The sequence below is a fragment of the Scatophagus argus genome, chromosome 11, assembly GCF_020382885.2.
Source record: "Scatophagus argus isolate fScaArg1 chromosome 11, fScaArg1.pri, whole genome shotgun sequence".
In the NCBI taxonomy this organism is placed as follows: domain Eukaryota; kingdom Metazoa; phylum Chordata; class Actinopteri; family Scatophagidae; genus Scatophagus; species Scatophagus argus.
The window spans coordinates 8,960,862-8,974,861 of NC_058503.1; the positions used below are offsets into that span (position 1 = coordinate 8,960,862).

The 14,000-nt window shown below is 39.5% G+C and overlaps 2 protein-coding genes across 3 annotated transcripts; one reads left to right on the forward strand and one right to left on the reverse strand.

The window, feature by feature from the left end:
- Nucleotides 1-475: 475 nt before the first annotated feature.
- LOC124067301 (growth hormone-regulated TBC protein 1-A-like) lies at nt 476-4,793 on the forward strand. Of its 2 annotated transcripts, none has more exons than XM_046404558.1 (8): nt 476-668; nt 1,196-1,341; nt 1,464-1,622; nt 1,970-2,094; nt 2,196-2,292; nt 3,420-3,592; nt 3,690-3,875; nt 4,582-4,793. In XM_046404558.1, the coding sequence occupies exons 1-8, from the start codon at nt 607-609 to the stop codon at nt 4,681-4,683; spliced, it is 1,050 nt and encodes a 349-aa protein (XP_046260514.1). In that variant the 5' UTR covers nt 476-606; the 3' UTR covers nt 4,684-4,793. The 2 variants fall into 2 exon arrangements, with proteins under 2 accessions (XP_046260514.1, XP_046260515.1); XM_046404559.1 differs by having other exon boundaries at nt 501-668; nt 1,471-1,622.
- Nucleotides 4,794-5,342: 549 nt separating this feature from the next.
- On the reverse strand, nt 5,343-11,580 carry lamp1b (lysosomal associated membrane protein 1b). The gene is made up of 6 exons (XM_046404560.1): nt 11,182-11,580; nt 9,235-9,428; nt 8,996-9,124; nt 8,746-8,812; nt 7,279-7,446; nt 5,343-7,178 (listed from the first exon to the last, which is right to left on the reverse strand). The coding sequence occupies exons 1-6, from the start codon at nt 11,240-11,242 to the stop codon at nt 7,039-7,041; spliced, it is 759 nt and encodes a 252-aa protein (XP_046260516.1). The 5' UTR covers nt 11,243-11,580; the 3' UTR covers nt 5,343-7,038.
- Between the last annotated feature and the right edge of the window lie 2,420 nt (nt 11,581-14,000).

The window sequence follows — 14,000 nt, forward strand, 5'->3', positions numbered from 1 at the left end:
CCTGGACTGGTCGCACATCACCCTCTCATTGTAGGAGCAGTTTAAAGTAGCCAATCAACATAATGTGCAGACAACAGGGAGAACATGCAAACTCCAAACAGAAGGGTCCAGACCCAGACTTGAACCCAGAACCTCCTTGCTGTGAGGCCACAGTGCTGACCACTGCACCACTTTGCTACCTCACTTTAAATACATTTAAATGAAAGTAATTTAGCCTTGAAGATATTTTCTTTCCTGGCAGTTTGAAGGCAGCTGTATTGAGACTAAATTTACATGAAAAACATTCAAACGATTAAAAGAATATATATATATAATATATAGTCTTGCTGCTGCTAGACCTGTCATTATCGCTGAGAGGGGAAGTGCATATAAACATTACTGTTTCTCTTCCTCCAATTGTTTCACCTGCAAATAAGGCACATACCTGTGGGTGTTACCTAAACTAGCCCCTCCTCTCAGTGAACGAGTCATTGGAAACTCTAACTGCTGTGTCGTTTACCTTGACAGTAGCCAGTCCTTTTCCAAGTAATGGCAATAAGATAACCTCATCGGGGCAGGTTGTTTACAGTCTTGGTGGAATACTGGACCTGACGTACCTGACGCACAATGGAAAGGAAAACGACAGGAAGTGTATCTGAGCCTTTTACATGTAATAATGGCAGTGAAAGGTGAGCTTTATATTGATGTGATGTTCACCCTGAATGCATGTTTTGTCTTTCTTTTTCTTTTGGTTATGTTTATGTCCTGAATGTCAGTTATATAGATCAGCTTCTGTCTTCATCAACTCCTGGTATTTGCACTTTGTGTTTTACTTGAACTAGTTAAGTTTCTATTAGACACAAACTACCAAGCTCTGTAAAATATAATAGTTAAGAGCTGTTTTGTGGAAAATCCGTGACATTTTTTAGTTTGGTTGTTGAGGCTATTTTTTTTAGCTTGAATTTTGCTCCTTGCTCCTAATCTCACTTGAGAGTAATTTAAAACTAACTAATCGTCCAGCTGAGGCATTTGATCTCCCCACTACAGAAACCCTACCCAGTGGAGGCTGTTGTAGTGTCTGTCATCTGGGAATAGGAGAGAGAAAGAAGGGTGGGGAGGAAAGTGGCCCAGCTGTCAGGCCTTTCTTCACAGTTGTGCTTTGTGCGTTGTCTTTCATTTGTACATGTTAATGGACTGTGTGAATTTGCCCCAGCAGGACTGACCCCTATGGCTTTGAGAGACAACACGATTTTGAATCCTATAAGGAGATGATGAATGAGTATGTAGCTGTGCTCAACAGAAGGTCGATGAGATGGTCCAAGCTCCTGCAAGAGAAACCACATGTGGGGAAGAACTTAACAGGTACAAGTCACAAACACACACCTCTGTTTTTTCTTTTCCTTCTTCTCTTTTTCTTCTTTTTTTGTGCCTTCTGGTGCTCCATGGTTATGTGACGTAATTAGAACTATAATTTGTTTTGGAAGTAAAAAGGTATGTGCGTAAAGGTGTGCCTAATGAGCATCGTGCCAGGATTTGGATGGCAGCTAGTGGTGCCCAGGAACAACTGGAGAGCAACCCAGGCTATTACCAGTCTCTGTTGGCCTTGGAGCATGACACCAAGCTGAAGGAAACCATTCGTATAGGTACGACAACAGGTCTTTCTCACAGAAGACATTTTGATATGGAAAAGAAGAGATGTGAAGGGTAAAGTTAACGATGACCAAGACACAGTTAGCTGTTTTTGTTTCAGAGTTCTGGTTTCATGCGTGCTGGCTCATAGTCACACCGTCATGACTTGGTGGGACACTTGAACAGAATTTAAATGTGCTTTTCCTACTGGAACAAGTCAAAGCGTCTGCTGTAAAAAAGCCGACGTCCCTACAATCTGCTATTCCCCTTCATAAACAGCAGCCATACCTCAACTAAATGCAATACCACTTGTACTCACAGGTCCATATGATAGTACAATTGTTGCCATGTTCATTGGCAGATATGCATAGGACCTTCCCTGACAACGTTCTCTTCAAGAGCAAAGCAGAACCGAGCCTGCAGAGGGCTCTGTACAACGTGCTGCTGGCCTACGGACACCATAATAAGGCAGTGGGGTACTGTCAGGTGAACCAAACACCGTCACAGACAGGAGCTGATTTACCTAAAGAACAGGATTGGTTAGCTCCTTCTTCCTCCTTCTCATTTGCTGTCTCTGTTTGTTCCAGGGTATGAACTTCATTGCCGGCTACCTCATCATCATCACCAAAGATGAAGAGAAGTCATTCTGGCTCATGGATGCATTGTTGGGCAGGATGCTCCCAGGTAGTTTTTATGTTTGGACTGGCTGACATTTTGACTTGTCACAGCAGGAGAAACACAGGTAGACTTAACAACAGTAACAACGGCTCAGTTCCATTAAGTAACACAGTAACAGTGAACCAAGCGCACACAATATCAGGATCTCCTCAAAGTGGAATGCAGCGATCATTAAAACACCTGTGACATGTCAAAGTGTCTGATGTGCAACCAGTCCATTACTCTGTCTGATCTGATTAGAAGTCTACTCAGGATGAAGCTGGACATGACCCCAAAGTAAACATACATTAAAACGCCTGTTTCGATGGGGTGGGACCTTTAATTAATCACAGGTTGATTTGTATGGCACTTTTCATGTCATTTCACCAAGGACAAGTAATATTATTAATTAATACAAAGATATGGATATCAAAAAGGTGAAATGTACTATAGATTGATAATATATTTGTTTATTGTAGCATTTCTCAGTTATAAAGTAGAAGCAAGACAAGTCTGTGGGCCCCCCAAGGAGCATCTGGCAATTTTTAAAGACAATATTTTGAGTATATTAAGTGTTAAAGATCATAAAATGTTTGATTTGATTAAAAAAAGATGAGAGAAGTTTAGCGGCCATAGAACTGATGAGATGACCTCTTTGCTCTGGTCCAGTTAAAGCTATGGAGGCAGCATATTTAATAAGCTTATACTTTTAGGCTGGTATAGACCTTTGGGCAGACCTCAGACCAGTGCAGTAGAGTAAGCCTACCTGCAATAAAGGTCTGTGTGTTTTCCTGTTTCTAAAAGGAATAAAGACAAGATCTTGTCTTTAGGAAAGAAAGACAAAATGCTGTTCTGGCGCAACATTCAAATCAGTCGTCACACTCCAATTTATTTTATTGTGGTGTGCAGTGCTCATTTGTTTTCTTTTTTTACTGACATGAGAAATTTATTTTTAAGGTAAATAAGGCAGCTAAGTATTTGTAATAATGACTACACAGGATTGCGTGTCATCAGAATAATAATGCAAATTAATAGCTCTTGCTCATGATGATCCCTAACAGACTAGAGTATAGTGGACCAGTGTTGGAGCATTGTGGCATTCCAAAGGGAACATTTATTTTTGAGCGCAAACATCTATTTTGGCAATATTGTAGACTACTACAGCTCAGCCATGTTGGGCCTGAAGACTGACCAGGAGGTTCTTGGAGAGCTGGTGAAGGCTAAAGCTCCTGCAGTAGGACAGCTCATGGCCCAGTATCCTGGCATATGGACACTAGTGGTGTCACGTTGGTTCATCTGCCTCTACATTGACGTACTCCCAATTGAGGTGAGGAAAAGTTGGGCTTTAATGGTAGAGACACAAAGAATTCATGGTGATGTTGAAGCGCGTCATTTTACAGACATCTTTCCTGTTTTACTTGAAGACAGTTCTACGGGTCTGGGATTGTCTTTTCTACGAGGGCTCCAAGGTTCTTTTCCGCGTTGCTCTGACTCTCATCATTCATCATCAGCCAGAAATCCTGAGAGCTCGTTCTTTGCCCGATGTGTGCGAGTGCTTCAAGCAAATCACCTGTGGAGCTTTCACTCTGGACTGTCATACCTTCATGCAGGTGCGACAAGAAACGACTGTTGTTACACTATATAATCAAAAGTATTGGGGCACCTGACCATCACATTCTAAATACACAGGCAGCTTTGCAGTTTTAACAGCCTCCACTCTTCTGGTAAGGCTTTCCACAAGATTTTGGAGTGTTTCTGTGGGAAATTTTGCCCTTTCAGGCAGTAGAGCATTTGTGTGATCAGACAGTGATGAAGGACTAAAAGGCCTGGCTTACAGTCTCCGTTCCAGTTCATCCCAGAGGTGTTGGATGGGGTTGAGGTCAGCGCTCTGTGTGGGCCAGTCAAGTTCTTCCAGTTTTTGCATTTATAATGTGATTATAAATTACAGTGTGACCAACTATTCACTGCTTAGAGCACCAACACCAGCTCTCCATCATCCCATCACCATTTGGTAAATTGTTTGGTCTTTGTACTGTGTAAAAACTGAAAAATGCAGATCAAAAGTTTTCAAAATATCTTGTTTCGTCTACACAGCAGCTCTTAACCCAAATACATAGTTTACTAGAAAATAAGACAATGAAAAGCAACAGCATTCCACTTTTGAGAAAGTGGTACCAACACATTTTGGGCATTTGGGAAAATTACAGACTCCATGAAAACAAGGCTTGGTATGTATACATCCCGAAAGTAATAATCTTGAACCTTCATCCACAATTGCATATTTTTCAAGCTCTTTTTTGTTTTTTGTTTTTACAGAAAATCTTCACAGAACCTGGGAGCTTGTCTATGGGAACTATTAATAAACTGAGAGAGAAATGCAGACAACAAATACTGGATGAGGAATCTGGACAGTCATGAAGTTTGGGATTCACCATTCCCCATTTTGACTGCATTTTAAAACTACCAGCTTTCATCGAGTGTAAGAACGTAGCACTGCACTATCAGGGACAATTAAAAAACTAAATGAATTTAATGATATAGGTGTTTTGGGAGTCATTTTGTGCTTCCATGAACACTTTGTATCTTGTTTTAGTCATGTCAGATATACCATTTCCTGGGTTTGTTCCAATAAGTTAGAGAACATCCTTCTTGTAACAGGCCCTGGGTGCCTGAGAACTGTTCCAAAAGTCCAGTGCTATGTTTGTCAACATAACACAATACCTTTTACAACTCTACACCACCCTGTAATGATAAACAGACAACTGTGTGAAAAAATATATAAATAAGTCAGAAAATGCACTTTGTTCTCTGAGTGGTTTCTGTGTCACATGTAATAAAACAATATGATATTAAAAGAAAGTTCAGAGTCCTGCTGTCCTTGAGGACATAAAACCTGCATAACTGAATACTACTTTAATGAAACTAAAAGTGTGGTTTTTAATTATTCAGAAAAGTGATTTATTCTGATTCTAAAAATGTTGTTAATCTACACTTCTAAGGAGTCTGAACAATCAAAAGCAACGAGGAACTGGTCTGACTGCTGATGAAGTGTATAAAGGCAAAACAAAGTCAAAAGCCTTTATTCGTTTACTTTTATTGACCTTTCCTTTAGAAAACAATTCAAACAAATCCATTAAAACCTTATCAAATCATTATTGTTGATGTTTAGTTGAAAGAGGACAAAAAGCAAAAAAAAAAAAAACCTTCTCCTACTATGTCAAACAACACATATTTATGGTAGTAACAGTACATGAAGGCTTTGTGAGACACAAAGAAAATGTCCGGCACATGACCACACACACAGTGTCAATGAGTGAGTGGGTACATCTGTGGTATTGGCTTTACTTTAATCCCATCTCTGATACAGCTGGGAAGGCACTGATGAACACTAACCAGAGCATTTTGACCATTTTAATCGTTACATGGGGCTGCTTCTCTTCACTTTAGTGCAACTTGTTTCCCTTCAGAAACCAAAATCCCAAATGGACCCACATTCAGGGCAACAAAAACACAAAACACCAAGTGGACTACAACAACAACAACAACAACATAATGACGTTCTGACACTGATGTCCTGAGCTTTTTCATCCACCTAGGCCAACACTTTTTTTCTTCAAGATTGTTTAAACAACTCATGTTGCGTTTGTGTGTACAATGTAACAACAGAATCCAAAAGAGAGTGGCTACGATCACTTAAAGGAGTGTAACGTTTTGGGATAGTCGTGTTCTTGCCTAGAGTTAGATGAGAAGATTAATACCACTCTCTTGCCTCTAAGGTAAATATGAAAACACAACCAGGAGACACTTAGCTTAGCATAAAGACTGTAAACGGAAGGGACAGCTAGCCTGGCTCTGTCAAAGGTAACTTAAGTCTCTAAAGCTCACTAATTAACACATTATAGCTTGTTAAACTGAAGTCTTGGATGTAGCTTCACATTTAGCAAATATGTGAGTGCTATCAACCTGCTCATCTAACTCTCAGCTAGAAAGGAAATGTGCCTATTTCCCAGCATGCCTTCCTTTAATGATGGGAAAAGGGCCAAAATGCCCAAACACAATTATTACAAACCTGATAAATGCATCTACAGTCTCCATATCAAATGAGTTGAGAACATTTAGAAGCAAAAGAACATATCACCATCATTAATCCCAAAACATAACAAAAACAAAATAAATTCCTATAAGCAGCTTAGCTACTGACAGGGCACCTCGCATATCCTTTTCAGGATTACATTACTGCATGTTTAGTGTGATCCATAAAATCTGCATATTTGGACTCAATGCAGAGTTACAATTAAAAAAAATATGCCAGATCTTCTGTAGTGAAGTTAAAGTATTCCCTTTATAATGACAAACACATGAAAAAACTACAGCAGCAATTCCCTCAAGTCCCACAGTCCCTCAAAATTCCTATCACAGAAATCATAAATAGTAGAACATAATGAAAGGACTCCCATGGACCCTCTGATCAACATCCATCACCTGCTCTACGCAGTACCAGTTTTTCCTCATGTCATTGTAAGTCTCCAAACAAAGTACCCTTGTTAAATGAGAGAGCAGGTCAGTTCAGAAAGAGCATATCAACCTTGACAAAGTGATACTGACTACTACTACTGATGAGGGCAAAGAGCGGCACACAAAGAGGCAAGATGGAGGGATAGAGGGGGATGGGGTGGGGTGGGGGTGGGGGGTTAAGTCTCATAAAACAGTGGTTAATCTCAGGGGTGGGACAGCGCACTCTGGCCTCAGGGAACGCGAGTGTGACAAGTGAACTCAGATGGTCTGGTAGCCGGCATGGCTCCTCTTCCTGCCAATGAGGTAGGCCAAGAGCACAATGAGGACTAAACCCGCTAAAGCTGCTCCGACTATGATGGGGATCAACATGTCATCTTCATCCAACTGGCATTCCTCAGCTGAGAGAGTAAAAAACATGAAGAACATGACCAATTAGAGGGTGGAGAAAAGCAGTACATTTGTTTGATCACTTTCTACTAAGCAGACAGAAGTGTTTACCTGCTCCAAACTGATCTCCGTTGAGACCAAATGGCTGCACCTGCACCTGGAAGGTGTTGATGGACAAACCTTCGGCCACATTTAGAGTCTGCTCCTCACGGCACATGTATGAGTACCCCAGGGTCCCTCGCAGGTAATCCAGGCTGCGGTTAAGGGCCACGAAGGGCTCTACAGCAGAGGGCAGAACAGGGAGCGATTAGAAGATTAGTCTGATAAAACAAAACAGTGGACACTGAGCACAACATGAGAAAAGTGAAGAGGATGAAAACAGTTTTCACAAGTTGTTTTTTTTTTTGGTATACAGAATTTAAAGGCAGTTGTTTAGTTGATGACTTGTTGATCTCAACAATAACTAAACCCATTGCAAAAACAAGAGACAATTGAAAGGGGTGCACTGGAAATACAATATACTCGCAAACTGCTGCAGGAGAAAGAAACCAAAGAAAGAGTGAAGAGTTTCGTTCATGTAGTTTTCCTGCCGTCTGAATGTGTTGGTGGTTGAGAACAGGAAGAAAATATAATAACCTTATGGCATTAGCACAGTGGGATCAGGGGATTTGCTGTCTTCACTGTTAAACAAGCACCACTGCAGGTGAAAATCTGATGCGAGTTGGACTGAAACGTTCACGTTTGAAAGTTTTACTCGTGTTTTAGGTTTACTCCCTCCTATCATAGTGACAGGTGACCACATGAAATGCACCATTACCCTGAATAATATTAATATTTTTATATTATTTCTCTGCATTTGAACATCGCTGGAGACATAAGATAATTCAAGCACACAACCAAACAAAATATATAACAAAGGTCTACTCGTTTATAGAGGAATCTCAATGAGGAAATGCTACATTTATTATTATACATTTTTAAAGTTCAAAAACGCTTCTTTTGTTAGATTTTATGTTTAATTATTTTACAGCCAAATTTTGTCTTGTATAAAATTATAAAATAAAATAAACACATGTCAGCTTTACACATGCAGTAACTGATTCATTTGGACCTCTTAGCACTAGTTTTTCTGAGAGTTTGTCCATGACAGACAAAATGTTAGAAACATCTGAATCAACAAATCTCTGACACAGTTTCAACAAAAAATTAATATTTCATAATGGTAGGATTTATTGCAGTGTTGCTGTACTAGATTACATCATATCATACAGTTGTTCCTCTTTCCTGGCATTTCAGAGCAGATTTTAAGCACCACAATGGAAAGGTGAAAAAAAGACCCACTTGGATTTTACATATATATTTCGGGAGCAATATTTACTAAAATATTTACAGTTACACAAGTCAGTGTAGGTATATGGGGCTGCGCACTTGTCATTACAAAGGGAATATTTCAGTCTGTTTAACTTCACTACAGAAGGTGAAGATATGGCTGTTTCTGTTTATTTTCCTATTATTTCAGTGAGTTACCGCCTATTAGCCCAATACAAAGATGAATCCTGCAAGGTAAAGTACACTCACCTTTCATGTCTGGCCAGGCTGCTGACAGAGACACTTCACTCAGGTGGTACTTACTGGATGTAGTGTTCTGGAGAAAAACATTAAGTCAGAGACGCTGCAAGAAAAGCAAGTTTGCCTCAAGGTCTGGCTGCCATCTAGTGGCTATTTCAGGAAGTACAAGGTTGAAATGAAAGCGAGAAGGGAAATGACACAGGGGTTTATGCACATGGCTGCGACGTGCAAAGCAGTGAGGGCAGATAAAGCACCGTACCAGGGTGAAGAAAAAGGTGAGGTTGGTCTTCTCCGCGTCTGTTGTGAGCTGCAGGGAGGCGCTGTCTTGCTGACATGATCCAGAGCTCTTGGTCACATTGGGCTGAAGGTTCATGATATCCTGCACAGTCTATAAATCAGTGATGAACATTTCAGTTTAGCAGTTCAAACCTGTTAATGTGTCCATAATTTTAGCTCCAACACTATTCTGAAAACTGTTGAGTGTTTGCGTTTCAGCACCTTATTCTGGGAGACAGACATGAAGGTGATGTTGAGCTGGAGACCCATGGATGCCAGTAAACAAACAGTACCATTGCTGTTTTTCACCATGTAGGTGCCTTTTTCAGGTCTGCCAGGGTCCTTGTGCGGTGTGGTAGTGGTTTGGGCTGTTGTGGGCGGGGCAACAGTAGCCAAACCCTGGTGCAGGACAGCAGCTGCAAACGGTTATTCAGTTATGGGTGTTGTATTACAGAGAGGTGGTGCTCAGCACTAAATAAACAAATACAGGGTGTGTGCAGGGTTCACTAAGTTAAATTTAAAAGCCTTTTCAAAATCACACAGAATGCAAAATAAAACCTGTTTCAAGGTCAAACCACCCAAAGTATGAAGTAGGAGTAATTAGGCCATTGTTGTAATCCTTTTTAGGATGTAGTTTCACTAGCTCACAGCAGAACAATACCTCCTTATAATTTAATTAAAGTAAAACCACCTGGACCCAGATTAGTGATTCTCAGCTAAAATCCTGCTCCCTCGCCACAATTGTTTTGTTTGTCTTAATGTGAATTGTTACAAATATTATTTTTTGTTTACTTTCCTATCAATATCAGACAAAATAAGTTACCCTCCACCTTGAATAGCAGCAAAAAATCAAATACAGTAAAACACGCACACACACACTTGTACACATGGGTGCCAGAAGACCTTTCAACTCACTGATCCTCTATATGAGCATTTATTGATATTTACCATACAGTTGTAAGTGTGAATTACTCTCAACTCTCTCATGCAGAATAATTAAGTGCCAGGTTCTCAGCAGCACATTCATTTTTACTGGCAGATGGTCATGTTAGTATTTACAGCTGTCACATAAAAGTAGTGGAGACAGAAGTACAGCGCTGCAGTTAACAGTTATGTTTCATGGTACATTGGTGGGCTGATTATTTTCAGTATGATTTTTCTGGTTAGTAAAATCTAAAAAAAAATTCTTAACAGTTCAATTTGATTGTTTATTTACTTTAAATTTCTTGTCTTGTCCATCCAACATTTACTTATTTCAGCTTTTGTAAGGTAACACATTCGCATCTGAAATAGATTTCTAATGTTTTATGTTACTTCACTTGATGTTTATGCATGCAGATGAATCATGCTAGAAGAGTATTTTCACATTCATCTGTTGAAGGAGGGAAGATTTCACTGTAAATCTGAGTTGAAGATGTGAATGTATGTGATGGTTTAGGGACAACACAACTACTTGAAAAGTCAGTCATGGTCCAATATGCAACTTACACTGATGTGATGTGGAAACTTGCAATCTTGCATGCACATACTGATGTGGGTTTGTGTATAGCCATGTCAGCTTTTAAAATAAAAGAATATTTGAATATTCACAGATTCTGTACTTTTAAGAAAAAATCAGCATAATATTTAACAAGTTAATCGAGAATTTGTTTGCAAAAAACACCATCAAAAACTCAGGTACAGCAGACCCCGCACCTGTATTTAAGTACATAACTTGAATTTTGAATAGAACTCGTCTCTTCCACTTGGTGTCTGGCAGGACAAAAGCCGGGGGTGGGGTGTGCTCAAAATGTACTCTCTGCAAAACCTTTGTTGTGTGATTTATAGGCTGACCAGCCACAGACAACACTGAGAATCACTTGCGCCACATAGAAATGCGAACTCAGCGCTATGACAGAAAAACTATCCAAGTATGATTAGTTAAACCCAGGCTAAAAAAAAAAAACAGTTCAGCCCCAGGAACCCACGTAAACTAACAAGCATAGGTGTGACCGATAGCTACAAAAACCTACATCTGCTTGTAATCATTGCAGTAATTGTTTCTTAGAAATCAGACACCGTTAGATGTGTACGCGTTATTTCTTTACAAGCCAGCCCCACTGACTAGCTGAGGACTGGCTATATGTGACCTTCGGTGTTGGTAAACGTTATTGTTTCAATAATACTCACCTAAAATCAGCTGTAACGTTACTCCCAGGAACCATGACTGCACAAGAGCGAGCTGCGTCATGTTTGTCCGCTTTCTCACCGAGCTACTTCGTGACTTGTCAGAGCGAAATCACGGCAACACAACAACAGACAGGGCGCAGCTAGTTAGCTAACCTGGATGATGTTGTGCTAGCTAGGCTAACGTGAGCGTCACAACAACAGCAAGGGAAAAGCAAAAGTTAAGCGCGCCGATTTGTTGGGATGATGAAGCGCCGTTCTTGCTAACAAAACCGAATAAGGTTTCTGGTTACGACTTTCAACTTCAAATATTTCGATATGCTAAGCGCGAGGCTAAATTTGCTCGCCTTTAGTACTTTGTCGCCGCCACCGCTGCACAGATTGACATAAGGATCATGTGACTCAGGGGTTTAAGAAACACCCAGAAAGTCACGTGGTAAAGCGGAGAGCCACAACACGCAGACGTTAAAGGATGAATCCATGTGTTGTCAAGTTTGTCCTAACATATTGCGGACATGTTCTGATGCAGTGGTGGAAAACAGGCCTGCATTTAGTCAAGCACTGTAGTTAAGTACAAGGTCGAGGTACCTGTACTTTTTTTGACTACTTCTATTTTATGCAGCTTTATTATACTTATATTTCAATGGACTGTAAAGGAAAACATTTACTCTTTATTCCACTACATTTATTTAACAGCTATAGTGATGAATTACCCTGTATATTAGTGTTTTACATAAATTAATAAAATGTATTATAAAAGATGAGACCAGTGGTTTTCAGCCAGGTTTTTTGGCTTGTGACCTTGTATTAATAAAAAAAAGTTTAATTGGGGCTCATCACATTTCAGATGTATATGAGTTGTTATCAGTTCCTGCAAAGAGACATTTCCCCTTTAAACTTCAATCATGGTTTCTTTTAAATGACAGAATCAAGAAATGTTCCACGCACAGTGGTCAAAGTGTCCAGTAGTTCACAAAGCAAAGAAAGCAAAGATTTGAGAAAAGTCCCAAAATGTAAAAAATACTTGTGTAGCAGAAGTAGTTGTTTTTTTATTGTTCATCTCAGGACCCTTCAGATTTATCTTGTGATTCTTCAAAGAGAACCTGACCTCAAAATAGTTTTACTACTTTTACTTCTGAAGTACAGTTAGTCGATGGTAAATAAATATTTTTTTTAATGAATCGTTTTATTAGTTCAATTTTAAGTTCAGCACTTTTACTTGTAAGAAAGTATTGTTACATTATGGTATTGGTACTTTTACATACATAAAGGATCCAATTACTTTTTCCACCATTGCCCTTTTGAATATTTACAGTCGCTTGTCGCTCTAATCAAAAGGTGATCCAATCAAATTACACAAATAAAATAAAATAAAACAAATTAACTCCAAAATGGACAAGTTGAGGGGACTGTTCTGTATATGTGTAGTTTTCGTCATGTAGTTTTGTTAGTTTTTGTTGCTGTGTCTCTCACAGGACAATGATACCCGCTTGATTTAGCTGACTAACAGGGTCCAGAAGCTTGGATGTGGGTGTCTAATTAAAGATCCCTAAGGTCAGCCCTCAGTCAGACAAACATTTTACAAGCCAGTGTCAAAATGAAGTCTCCTCTTTGTGTAACTTAACCTGGACTCACTTACCTGCCGGCTGATTCAATAGTTTCCTTGCATGTCACAGATCAGTGTGATTATGCAACCTGAGACACAACACTTTGGAAAGATGCAGAGGTCTCGTGTCTGTAACCTCTTCCTATACACAGACACACACTCACATCTAAGTATAAAAGGGGCAGCCTATCTGGTGACCTTCGGTACAGACAGTTACTTAAACAGGCTGTAACCGACTGCAAATGTCAGATCAATCTTTCCACAGCCCGCAGATGGGATACTCGTGTTTCTCAAGTTGACTGTTAGCCAACTAACACTTTGAACCTCACAATCTGTACAATCAGATTTTGACTCTTTTCTTGGTAACTTGTGGTTTATTCTGTTTGTCTGTGATACGGGCTCCATTTCTAAAGTTTGTTAATTCCTGCAAGTGTCTCCAAAAAGATGCTCAGCTGATTTCTGCAATGTATCTGTAAAGATGCAGGGTTGTAATCGATTAAAACTCAGCTTACATGTGTATTGCTTCATAAAAATAACTAATGTGTGTTTCATTTTGTATTTATCAATAACAATAACTCCTCCTGTAATGATGTTTATTTAAAGACTGGTCGTATAAACAGTGTTCTGTAAAGCATTCATTAATAGTTTGAATGTTTGAATCTCACAATCTGAATGGCACATACACAAATGCTAATAAACACTTAAAGGTCCAGTGTGAAGGATTTAGGCTGAGAAATGTAATATAATAATCAATGTGTTTTTGTTACCTTCCATTCTTCAAGCTTTTATATCTACAGAGGGAGTGAGTCCTCTTCCCCAGAGACCACCATGTTTCTACAGAAGCCCAGAACAAACACTTTTATTTGTTTTTTTGGGTGGGTGGAGGTGGGGGGAAGGGGAAGAGTAAAATGGTTGATGTTCAGTTGATTGCAATCTGTAACCGCACCGCTAGGCCTTAAAACCAGTTCACAGATGTTTTAAGAACTCGTGAAGAAACCCTTAAATAACATCTTATATATATGCTCATAACCATATACCTATAGTGTGTTATGATGTTCTATAAATCATTTATTATTATATACTGAATGTTAAATTGGGTGAGTTAAAATAAACTGATACCCACATTTCTGGACATATAGATAACAGTGAATGCTCAGAGAGCTTTGATTGCCCAGTTAAGTTTGTAATAGCAGAAGCTGATGCACCACCCAACTGA

Coding starts and splice junctions, on each gene's coding strand:
- LOC124067301 (XM_046404558.1), top strand. CDS start 607: ATGGAAAGGAAAACGACAGGAAGTGTATCTGAGCCTTTTACATGTAAT. Junction 1,623..1,969: donor GAAGGAAACCATTCGTATAG/GTACGACAACAG, acceptor GTTCATTGGCAG/ATATGCATAGGACCTTCCCT. Junction 3,593..3,689: donor TTGACGTACTCCCAATTGAG/GTGAGGAAAAGT, acceptor TTTTACTTGAAG/ACAGTTCTACGGGTCTGGGA.
- lamp1b (XM_046404560.1), bottom strand. CDS start 11,242: ATGACGCAGCTCGCTCTTGTGCAGTCATGGTTCCTGGGAGTAACGTTA. Junction 8,813..8,995: donor TCACCTTTTTCTTCACCCTG/GTACGGTGCTTT, acceptor GTTTTTCTCCAG/AACACTACATCCAGTAAGTA. Junction 7,179..7,278: donor CGGAGATCAGTTTGGAGCAG/GTAAACACTTCT, acceptor TTACTCTCTCAG/CTGAGGAATGCCAGTTGGAT.